Source organism: Ostrinia nubilalis, chromosome 5, assembly GCF_963855985.1.
Source record: "Ostrinia nubilalis chromosome 5, ilOstNubi1.1, whole genome shotgun sequence".
Classification (NCBI taxonomy): domain Eukaryota; kingdom Metazoa; phylum Arthropoda; class Insecta; order Lepidoptera; family Crambidae; genus Ostrinia; species Ostrinia nubilalis.
This window is the reverse complement of record NC_087092.1, coordinates 13907399-13919811: the sequence shown is the minus strand read 5'-3', so window position 1 is coordinate 13919811 and position 12413 is coordinate 13907399. Positions and strand designations below refer to the sequence as shown.

General features: G+C 36.0%; 1 protein-coding gene across 1 annotated transcript; it reads left to right on the top strand.

The window, feature by feature from the left end:
* The first annotated feature begins 2064 nt into the window (after window positions 1-2064).
* LOC135072159 (sulfotransferase 1C4-like) lies at window positions 2065-8831 on the top strand. Its single transcript, XM_063966113.1, has 7 exons — window positions 2065-2254; window positions 4865-4999; window positions 5200-5299; window positions 5382-5707; window positions 8116-8180; window positions 8317-8503; window positions 8614-8831. The coding sequence occupies exons 1-7, from the start codon at window positions 2167-2169 to the stop codon at window positions 8727-8729; spliced, it is 1017 nt and encodes a 338-aa protein (XP_063822183.1). The 5' UTR covers window positions 2065-2166; the 3' UTR covers window positions 8730-8831.
* Window positions 8832-12413: the final 3582 nt, after the last annotated feature.

Genomic DNA, 12413 nt, shown 5'->3' with positions numbered 1-12413 from the left:
AGAAAGGCTAGGCATAGGCTACTTTTTATTTTAAAAAAGGGGTTGAATAGGGTCAAAAGGGGGATGAAAGTTTATATTCGATTTGAATGATTGTAGGGAATTTAGTGCAAGAACCCCTCCACTTTGGTATAGAAGGCTCATTTTTGCACCAGTTGTTCTTTGGGTCGGTAGACATCGGGAGCCCCCCCTGTGGTAGCAGGGGGAGGGGGGGCAAGTTTCCTTCTGCCGCGCTCCACTTTAAGGCCCATATCTTCAAAAATATAGGTATTAGGGCAAGTGTGGTGTCATTTTCGGATAATTAAAGGATGGCAAATTCATTTCTAGAACAAACTTTTTGCCTTTTCATACAAAAAAATAGAAATATTGAGAAAAATTCACAAGAACCAAAAAGTATTTTTTTAAATAAACGTCGTTTACTTTTAAACCATTGGAGATAATCTAATAAAAAAAATATGTACTGAAAGCTATATTTACCAGGATTATAAATATATACCATTGTATGGTACTTTTTTCGAAAAAAGTAGGTGAAAAAAATTTTTTCTTCAGGACACAGCGGGCGAATTTTACTGCGCGTCGGAAAAAAATATTTATATTATCTATGAATTCATACTATTTGGTTCATAAGCAAGTAAGGATTATTATTTTAGAATTTATTTAGAGTTCCTGGCACATCAAGCTAACATGATTTGTATTTTTTCTTCAATTAATTTTGAACTCTATGTGTAAGACATAAGGTTGAAAATAGCTTAAATACATTTTAATATTGAAAATATCGTAAGAAGAAAGCACTTAAAACCGTTCTCGCCCTAATGTTCGGCAAAGTAGAAAATATACGTATAATTAATGACCCTCTCCACGTCCAATGGTTTGTTACCCACAGGCTTCCAAGTCTTGAAAAGGGCCACCTCAACCAGTGTAACCCTATCAAGGCTTACGAGCTTGATGCGCCTATCCTTGTTCGTCCCAGCCGTTCCTTAACTGCGGTTGCTGCACCTCTTCCTGGCACTCACCTGAACGACTCTGTGTTACCTACTGTGGCTGCCCCTCTTCCTTGTATCCTCCTGCATGACTACGTTGCCTAGCTGTATGCCTGGTCTAAGGTTCGACGCCAAAAATCAACAACAACAAGTTCATATTAAAACGCTGAAGAGTTTTTTGTTTGTTTGTTTGAACGCGCTAATCTTAAGAATTACTAGTTTGATTGAAATCATTATTTTTGTGTTCAATAGCTCATACATTGAGGAAGGCTATAGGATATATACAATCACTCTACGACTAATAGAGGCGAAGCAGTAAAGAAAAATGTTGCAAGCACGGAAAACAGTATTTAAACTATTTTCACGCGTACAAAGTTGATTTTGTGGCGTCGAACCTTGGACCAGGCATATCGCTAAGCAATGCAATCGTACAGGAGGGTACAAGGAAGAGAGGCAGCCACATTAGGTAACACAGAGTCGTTCAGGAGAGTGTCAGGAAGAGGTGCAGCAACCGCAGTTAAGGAACGGCTGGGACGAACAAGGATAAGCGAATCAAACTCGTGAGCCTTGTTAGGGTTACACTGATTAAGGCGACCCTTTACAAGGCTTGGAAGCATGTGGGTAACAAGCCATTGGACGTGGAGAGGGTCATTAATTATACGTATATTTTCTACTTTGCCGAACTTTAGCGCGAGAACGGTTTGTCCAAAACATATGAATTTGGTCTTATTCAATGCAGGATTAAGTGCCCTTTAACCGTCATGAAGACCACTTTTCGATAGGATAAGTCCTTTACGCGGTATAACCGGAAAACCGAAAAAACGCCGCTTTCGGGGGCCCCCACCACTTAAGCACAACTCCGTCGAAGTCGAAAACTTAGGAGAGTCTTAATGGGCAACCAATGAAGCCATTAAAGCAAAAAAATCTTTTGTAGGAATTATTTCCGATTTAATCAATTTTTGTGTTTAATTCTACTGGCCTAACAATACGATGTAATATGTTGTATTAAAAATCTTATCATTATAGAAATACAGAGATAGGTTATCATTTTCACGAGATTACTTAACTGATCACAATATTTGCGACGTATTTTTCAAGCACTTTGTGTTATTGATACGATAGATATCAACCAGTTAATAATACTCCCACTACCTGGGTATCAAGGAATTCAACTAATTATTCTGCTAAAATGACTACTTCAAGCAATAACTTTCCGTTTGAAATGAAAGACCTAGATCCAGAAGAAGCAGATGAAATACATAAACACTTTTTCAAAGGTATGTTTTATTTATTTTTGTATCGTTTTATACATATTATTTAAACCTACCTAAGTAGGTAAATGTCATTTGAATAGGTTCATGCAGTTGGTATTTATTCAGGTAATACTTCTGGGTCTAAGGCGTTTCGTGCCACGAGTGATTCCGCGGTGTGAATTGCCCAGAAACTTGTTGAATGGAGCTTTTCGCCCTAGGCTTTGGAGAGAGGTGCATGCAGGTGCATGAGTAATTAGTAAATAATATAATAGTAATAGGGGAGATGGGCCCAAAGCGGGTAACTTAAGGTTTGTGTCAATAAAAAAGACGTTACTGCAGTTGCAAAGTTATATATTTTTAATAAATTCGTACAAGTATGTATTAAACTTTGTAATAAAAACTAAAAATCACTTCTCTTGTAACAAATCACTTCAAAAATTTAAGAACTAATCAGTCGGTCATTTTACCCGGTTTGCCCGCAGGGGGTGCCCAAAGCGGGTATGGCCCCTGGGGCAAAACGGGTCGAGACTGGGCAAGGCAAGTTACTGACGTTGGCTTTGGCTTTCTTAATGTTAGTTGGGGATATCTCTTTTCAAAGGCTTTACACCAATCTTCTCCAGCAGTTTGACTTTTGAAAGGGTGCAGAATTCTATTGCTCTCTGCATATTGATATACGTGAGATAAAAATCCGATTTTGTCAGACCAAAAAAAAGATTATCCATGTGAAACAAGACTTCTATCAATTCAGATTCTTGTTCAGCCAAAACAACAAAAATTACCTATGAAACTACCATTTTCGTATCCATATATAATTAGAATAAGAATAAGAAGCGGTTACCCGTTTTACCCATACCCGCTTTGCCCAAAAGATACTTTTTCACGTTTTGTAAAATAATCTCAAAATCTTTATCAGAAAGGTTGCTCAAACAATAAGAATTCTACGCTGTTTTAATGCAGAATAATACACAAGTAACAGATTCAACACAACTTAAAACAGAATTAAGTAATTCATATTCACACATCTTGATATTTTTTTGTGAAATAGGCAAATAAAAACATTCGCGTCTCGGAGCTCCGCCGCGCGTCGCCGATGTTTCGGCCAAACTGATTCGTGTCGAAACGAGTTCGGGCGTTGCCACGAAACGCACAAATGTGCACAATCGGCTTGTATACGTGAATAACGAAGGCTACCCGCTTTGGGCGGTATACCCGCTTTGGGCTCACCTCCCCTATGCTTTTTTAATCAACCTATGAAAAATAAGTGTGAAAAACCACTTAAGAGCGGTTCGCACCTGGCCGAATCACACATGTTGTGAAACACTTAAAGACCCATAAGGCCATATATTCATTAGGCAATATTTGTTGATAAACTGTTTATGACTAGTGTGAAACAAGTTTACCATAAACACAGGTTTCTGAAACTTGGCCGTCCACACTTGCTCTCCACTCATAGCGGGGAACACGGCAACATGTATCATAAACAATGTTTCATCAACTATTTTTATGGACTTGTGGGATATGATGCTCAACCACAATAAGGAAGCTAGATGTTAGTGCTTCCTTCCGAGCGGGTGATGTGCTCAGGGACCAAGGTCCAATTTACATACTTGGCAGGGTAGAAAACTACGTCACCGCGATGCAGGTTTGTATGAGCGGCGGAGTGTGTCATAGTGAAGTAGTAGCAGCGCCAGCTGTTGGTCACTAGTTTGTAGTGGCGTCGCCACACCACTCCCCCCGGAAGAACCGGAGGTGGATGACGTCAGGATGAGCTCAGCAGTCTGTGCGTGATGAGCTTACAAGTGCCAGTGTGCTCAAGTCTGCGGTGAGTCGAGACGAGCAGGTTGCGGTGCTCTATCCACGGTGAGTCGGGATAGTGAGCGGGGCGTCTTCGATGGTCGGGCGTGGAGCTGGGCCACAGCTGTACCCGTGACCAGTGAAGTGACGGTTGCTTGCTGCCGAGGAACCAGGAAGGTCGGTTGCGATCTGCGATGGTCTCTGAAGGCTGGATGCTGGCTTGTTGAAGACGAGCTGATAACGGAGTGGCGGAGAGATGAGGGATGGCGGAGGCTGATGCTGAAGATGGTGGTGATGGAGAGGTTGCATCTCACATCACGTCGGGGTCACCACCAATGTGGGATATGATGCTCAACCACAATAAGGACACTTACTTACTTTACTTTACTTATGTACCTGGAATTACGCAAATAAAGAAATTTGATTTGATTTGATTTGAAGGAAGCTAGGTGTTAGTGCTTCCTTCCGAGCGGGTGATGTGCTCGGGGACCAAAGTCCAATTTACACCATCTTGGTTTGTCTATACTTGGCAGGGTAGAAAACTACGTCACCGCGATGCAGGTTTGTATGAGCGGCGGAGTGTGCCATAGTGAAGTAGTAGCAGCGCCATCTGTTGATCACTAGTTTGTAGTGGCGTCGCCACAGACTGTTTAAAAACAGAGATGATGAAACATTATGTTTATGAACAGTTTATTAACAGTGTTTATCAACAAATGTTGTATAATACATGGCTGGCTTAAAAGTTACCTAGTACTTATCGTACATGTGTAGATGAAGATGTTTTAGTTATGGATTATTTCTTTATTTCATGATCACTGCATTCCCGGTTTTCAATTTCAGGGTATCAAAATGGATTTTTGCGAGTCGGCCCAAAGGGATATTTTTTCACCAACGGCATTAAAGTAGATATTAAAAATACATATAACATGCCAATACGACCTGACGATACTTTTGTGGTCACGTTCCCTAAATCAGGTTACTATTTATCTGCCTTAACAGTTTACACACCCTTTGCTGTTAGTTTTTTAATGATTTCATTAAAAAAATAAGCTTTCAAATATTACTGATTTTTATGCTAAATTATATTTAAAATTGAATACAACAAATTCTACAATGCAGACATTCATTACATGCTCGTTTCAAATTAAATTGAAATTTTATTATGTTTATATTAGGAACGACTTGGACGCAGGAACTTGTTTGGATGGTGGCAAACAATTTAGACTACGAAAAATCTGATTCCATACCGCTTCATGAACGGTTCCTATTTCTAGAGTAAGTAATTTATTAATAGGGAAACTGTAATATTGATTATAATGTCTGATCTATGTAATGTAATCGGATGTTTTCTCTTCAGTATGTTTATGGTAATAAATAGCGATATAACGAAGAACTATATGAAAGACTTCGTGAAAGGAGACGAGCGGCTGTTAAAAATTATAGAGAAAGTGACTACTCCTGGCACCGAGAATGCGGCGAAATTGCCTTCGCCTCGGTTCATTAAGACACACATGCCCTTTTCACTACTGCCGCCGAAGCTGCTGGACACCGCCAAGGTGGTGTACGTGGCGCGCGACCCTCGCGACGCCGTGGTGTCCTACTACCACCACCACAAACTCTTCCATTTCATGGGCTACACCGGCGACTTCAAACAGTACTGGGAGTACTTCATTCAGAACAAAAGTGAGATTAAAACTTTATTTATTCATTTTAAGGACAACCAACAAAGCAGGCATAGATACTTACCTTATACTTATAATATAATTAAACATTTTTTTTTTTCATTTTTTTTTCATTTTTCATTTTGCTAGAATTTATGTTAAATGATAAGAAATAAAAAAACTAGATTGCAAGTTAAAGCCACTCCAGCGCGTATTTTGTCCTACACGACATAACATAATATCAACATTCAACAAAATTTTCTAGAAAAAATGTTAGGGGAGAGTTCGGTATATTGTACCGCCGGGTAAATTGTACCACCCTCATATTTCGTAAAGTATTTATTGAATGTCTGTAATTGCAACACTCAGCGATACACAACTAAAATCAATTAATATTGGCCATGTGGTTTTTTCCGTGACAACAAACACGTGTGTTTTATTTTGAAAAGTATTTTTTCATTGTTTTCAAGTAACTTTTGACAATACATGTTTAGATTGTAATTTTGTTAAATTTAATCACAGGGTGTTTCTAATATGTTATTTAGAAGCGTAAATTAGTGTGGATTACAATTATTTGAAACATTTTTCGGTATTTATAAGCTATATTTTTTACCGATTTTTTAAAAGCACTATCACCTAGTCGGCTAAATTGTACCACATCAAGTTGTATGGAACTTTACCAAAGGATTTTGACATTTTTTTTAGTAAATCATATTTTGAAGTTATAATAGCGTAGTTATGTTTGACTAACAATAAATGAAAGCAAAAGACTGGCAAAGTACATTAGGTACAAGTGTGCGTTACGATAATTGGAATTACAAAACTTGTATTCAAAATCGTGATAAACGTGTAAAACAATATCGATTGTCTATGTTATTAAATGTATCGTAAAATTTATCGTATAATATTTTGCCATAGTTTTTTTATAGGCTTGAAATTTATTGAAATCCAATTTAGTAACCCTGTGGTACAAATTATCGAACCGGTTGGCTAAATTGGACCGAAGCTCTGAACTCGTACTTTGTTGATTTGTGCTAAATATACAACAATCATGTTAATTAATACTTATGAAATAGTAAGTTGAATAATGTATCTTTTATTATATACCATGGACATTAGCAAAAACAAAAGAAAACTATGTGTAAAATGGGATTGAAAAAAACTGGTCCAAATTAGCGGACTCTCCCTTAATTATTGTCATATTTTTGTTGGTTGTGTAAGGCTAAACATGGACTGGAGAGCCGGCTTATACTTAAGTGATTTGTTGCCAAAAAAATGTGAAAAATAATTAGTACAAAAAATATGGATGAAGATCTTTTTTTAAAAATACTTTTACTTAGATATTGTTGCTAATAACTGTAATAATTGGTATTTCAAATAATAATTTAACAGAAAATTAACAAATTGAAGCGAATATAAGCATTTATTTAAATTTAAATAGGTACAACGTACACGGTCCAAGGTAAGTACATCTGAGCCCCGATTACGGTAATATTTAGCGTCAACAATCCAGACACGCTTCTCGATTCTGCGATACGATTGGTCGTTCAACAGCGTACGTCAGCTGTTTTGACCAATCGTATCGCAGAATCGAGAAGCGTGTCTGGATTGTAGACGTTAAAAGTTACCGTAATCGGGGCTCTGGTTTGTTGTACCTAGGACAGTTTTCCCTTTTTTTTTCTAGCAGCTAGTATGCCCAAATTTTTTAAATTATACACAATATCATGAATGAATTATGTAGTTAATTAAATGATATCTTTAAATATAACTGCATTAGACAAGTTTAACTATCACCATTATTTAAAAAAAAATCAAAATTCGAAAAACTGGCCTAAGTACAACAGGTTCCCCTAATCTATACTTATAATCTCAGATTAATGATGCCCGGTGGATAGTTTTCATAAAAAAGCTTCGTCAAAAGTGAGGCAAAACTTATGTCATTAGTGTCAATTTTGTTGGGGAGTGTGGACAGTGAAGGTAGGTAATTTACAAGTAGTAGTAGGGAAATTTTTGTATATTTTAATATATTTTTTTTTTATTTTTTTTTTATTTATTTTTTTTTTTTAAAAAAGATTATTACCAATTATTATTAAAAATAAAACGCATCAGTTACTTTCTTTATTGATTATAATAGGATAAATCGACTTAAAATTCTCGATTTCGTACGGCGAACAATTGGGAAATTTATTTTCTTGTTACTTCAAGCAAAATACGCATCGAACTGTAGTACTTATTATGAAATGTAACGCTGGTCACTTTCTTTAGTTTTTCTGATAAAATTTGACACTCTGTCACAGCACAAACCGTCATAATTATTAATTAAAATTCGTCGGACGCGTTTCCCAATTTTTCACTTTAATTGACAGTTCATGTGACGTTTACGAGTAAGCCGTTCCGGCTCACTAAAAGTTGCCTCACTTTTCTATCTAGGCTTTATTAATCTAACTAGGAATCACCCTAACTTACTGTTTCTCTTTTATGAGGATATGTTGAAGGTAATACCTGTTGAAGGAATAACATAAAATGAACGTTATTAATTTTTCTTAAGAACTAAGTTACTCTATGGTCTACTATTACTTCTTCAACCTCATGTTTTATACATATTACAGTAGGTACTTTATATGTTTCAAGGACTTGCCGAAGGCAGTTCGACAAGTTGCGGAATTCCTAGGCAAGACTATGACTGACGAGCAAGTCTCTCGTCTATGTGACCGCCTCAAATTAGATAACTTCAAGAAAAACCCAATGCTTAACTTCAATGTCGGGGGAAGGGACCTAGGATGGATAACTAAAAAAGATAGAACATTTATTAGAAAAGGTTAGTGGATTGACTGTTATAATGTGGTTATAACTAACGATTTTCTTATTATGATAATTTATATTATGTTAAAGGATCATTATCAAACTTACCCTTCCTTTATGAACTAGGCAAATCTGGCGACTGGCGCGAGCACTTCGACGAGCAGATGACCGCGCAGGCGCAGCGGTGGATCGCCGACAACCTGCGCGGGACCGACCTGCGCTTCCCGAAATCCCGACTATAACTGATAGTGATTTAGCATCCTACAACAAATAAACGATTTTGAATTATTAATTTTGAAATAATCACCTTTAACTGAAAATTATTATAATACTCATTTAAATTATGCAGTTGTAATTTTTGTTTCGCGGAATCAGAGTGCTTAGTGTGAGTTTGTTAACTCTGTCAGAATGACTTTACGATCTCGTATACCGAGTTGACTTTAAACGCATCGTAGACAGTATGCGAGCGAGTGCGAGTTGCCATCAAAGCATACCATTAGATACGCGTTTGCTCACCAAGAATTGCGACCATTATTTTTTCTTAGTGTTGGTATCCTGCGATAAATCGACGAAATAAAATGACATTCACATTCAGTGTTATTTAATTAAAGCGGCTGTCTATCATATTTGTGCTGGTTATAATATATCAAACGCGCCATTTTGAAAATTATTGTGTGAGTTTGCAGAACTTTTTGGCGGGCATTGCAATTTTTTTTTTAATTTTATTATAATTAAATAATAATAATAAAAATGATGCTTGTCATCATCGTCACAATTTATAATGATGGTTACATTTATGGAGCAGTAAGTGGAATTTATTTTATTTGGTGTTTAGCTAGCTTATAGATTTTTAACATTCATTGCAGAAAATTAAATGAAACTTACTCAAAATAATTGTCCAAGTGCGTGTCTTGCCACGCGCAATGTAGGGTTCCGTAGTTGTCCATCGTTACCACAGTATATTTCAGAAGCAAGTAATTACTTCATCTAAAGTCACTTTTTATATTTTCTTCTAAGAAATTTTATGATACATGAGTCAAATGATTATTACTATTGAACTAAGTGATGTATTTTAACCGTTATAGTTTTCCTTGAAATTTCATGAAAAGCAGTATTATTACGAATTTTTCCAGATTTTTCACGCCAACAGTTGTTTTCAAACCTCCGCAAAATTACAGCTCCCTAGTTTCCAATAGTTTCCAAGCAAAACCTCGGACAGACAGACAGACAGACATATCGAAACTATAAAGGTTTCTTGTCAGTACCACGGAACCCTAAAAACAGTGGGGTGGGGAGGGGATGAAAAATTAATGATTTATTGCTTAATGTAGGTACATACAAGTCTGAAATAATTAAAATAATATTATTTAATTAATCAGTTCCTGTAGGTACAGGAACTCTTTTATGTTATTGGTATTTTTAAATTTTAATCTGTGGCATCTTTAGCAAACGAAAGCGAGCTCGTAAATTACCATCACTCTTAAATCGCGAGTGTGAGTTACAATTTTGACAGTTTTGACAGCTCGTTTGAGAAACGCGCTCACTTTCGTCTATACGTTTATTGCTCACTGAAAAATCTTTAGTGAAAGCCTTGTCAGCGCACCCGTAATATAGATAATTCGTCTATTATTTTGATTAGTATAATTAAATCTTGGCTATATCTACAGTAAATTTATGAAAAAAACATAGGAAATTATTTGATTATAATTTTAATAGCTAATAATTGTATTTATTAAATGCGTTATTTAATTATTATTAAATGTGTAGCTCGTGCTTAATTTTGTTTATCTACCATCTGTAAAGCAATATTGTGTTTATATTTTTAGATAGTAAACATAACTATGTAACCTACCTAGATACCATAAAATTATTGTTGTCACTGTATTCTACTCATCAAAATTTATTATTCATTACAGCCTTCTACAATCACACCTAAACCTTACACAGATCCAGATCCGGATACACTTAAGAAATGTACCATTAACACTTGCGGGCAAACTGAAATTAATGGGATTAAAACAAAATGTACTTGTGAGAATTTATTTAATAAAATAAGCTTACTTACTTATCTTAATAAACATTTTAATTAATCAGTATTTTGACTTTCAATTGAAACCTAGTAGGTACCTACCTAATAAAGTTTCAATTAATAAGTAGAATAAAATGGTTAGTCAAATTGCAGAGTTTCAATTTGTCTGCTCATGGTTTCATCTGGCTACTGGGGTTTTCTCTGTAAAGAAAAATAAGCAATGTTTATTACTATTTTATTTTGCTATCCTAACAATCAATATAGCATAACATCTAAGTTTAGTCTAGAGAATGTATACTTACTATAAAAAAGATTCAATTATTACAATCAAGTTATAATCAACATACCTTTGCCTTTGACCATTCATTTTCTGTCCTGTCAGTTCTAATAATAGAGTTTTATGTGACTCGGTGGAATTTTTATCATAATCTCTAGCGGCTAAATCTTCACTTCCATTCCATATAACTAACCTAAAACACAAGATACTATTACAAACTAACTTAGTTGCACGATCCAGTTTAAAACTCGTCACTTAAGGCCGGGTAGCAGAGAAAATGACGAAAATGAGGTTTTCATTTTTCATTTTTGAGGTACTAAACAGTAAAATTAAAGGCTAAGATTTTTATTGGCCATAGTTGAGGATATTTTCTAGGGCTATTAACGGATGGAAACACGATTTGATGATGAAGTTGACTCGATAGAATATATTCCCAAAGTTACCTCTATTCGTTTCCTATTTATGGTTTTATTTTTAAAATAAGCGATTTGAGATTCTAAATCTTTTACTAAACTAAAGTTCAGAAATAACTTGAGGGCTTTTAACGGATGAAATTTTTATATTGCGTCTTATTTAGTTACTATGTTAAAAAATGTGGAAAAAATCGTCCATGACGGCTTGGACAATCTCAATCAGTCGCGCGGTGGCGCTTACGGAGGACGGACGCGTGTCAGTTTTTTGGCCGTGACAGTTCGCGATTTGTCAATATTTTTGACAATGATGACATTGATGAGTCACAGTATAATAATATCAGTGTTACTGGAGAAAGCTTAAATTTTTGATAATTAAGAATCATCAATTTTGTCTACCTATTGAAATTTAAATCGTTCGCATCCTTTTAAACGAAGACTCTACTCAAGATACATAGTACATTCCTGAAATATGAGACAAAACCAATGAGTTAAAATTACATTTTAATAGTACCTACATACAATCGTCTTACACTCTTTAGAAGAGCACCCTGACACAAATAAATAATAAAAAATACTGTCTAAGGTCTGTAGCTAAAGGTCTAAGCTGTAAGATAGAAGAATCTTCTAGCCAAAAAGATGGCAGATGCAGCAGATGTTAACTGATTTAAAACTGGAGTTCATATGACTCCTTGTAGACTTAAGTCTCTAGAGCGTCCCTTCCTCCACCATGCGTAAGAATGTTTCAAAAATACTGTCTAAGGTCTGTAGCTAAAGGTCTAAGCTGCAAAATGGAAGAATCTTCTACCCAAAAAGATGGCAGATGCAGCAGATGTTAACTGATTTAAAACTGGAGTTCATATGACTCCTTGTAGACTTGAGTCTCTAGAGCGTCCCTTCCTCCACCATGTGTAAGAATTTTCAAAAAAATACTGTTTAGACAGTAAAGTAGACCTTAGGGTCTGTAGCTAAAAGTCTACGCTGCAAGATGGAAGAGTCTTCTATCCAAAAAGATGGCAGATGCAGCAGATGTCAACGGATTTAAAACTGGAGTTGATGTGACTCCTTGTAGACTTGAGTTTCTAGAGCGTCCCTTCCTCCACCATGCGTAAGAATTTTCACAAAAATACTGTCTAAGGTCTGTAGCTAAAGGTCTAAGCCGTAAGATAGAAGAATCTTATAGCCAAAAACATGGCAGATGCAGCAGATA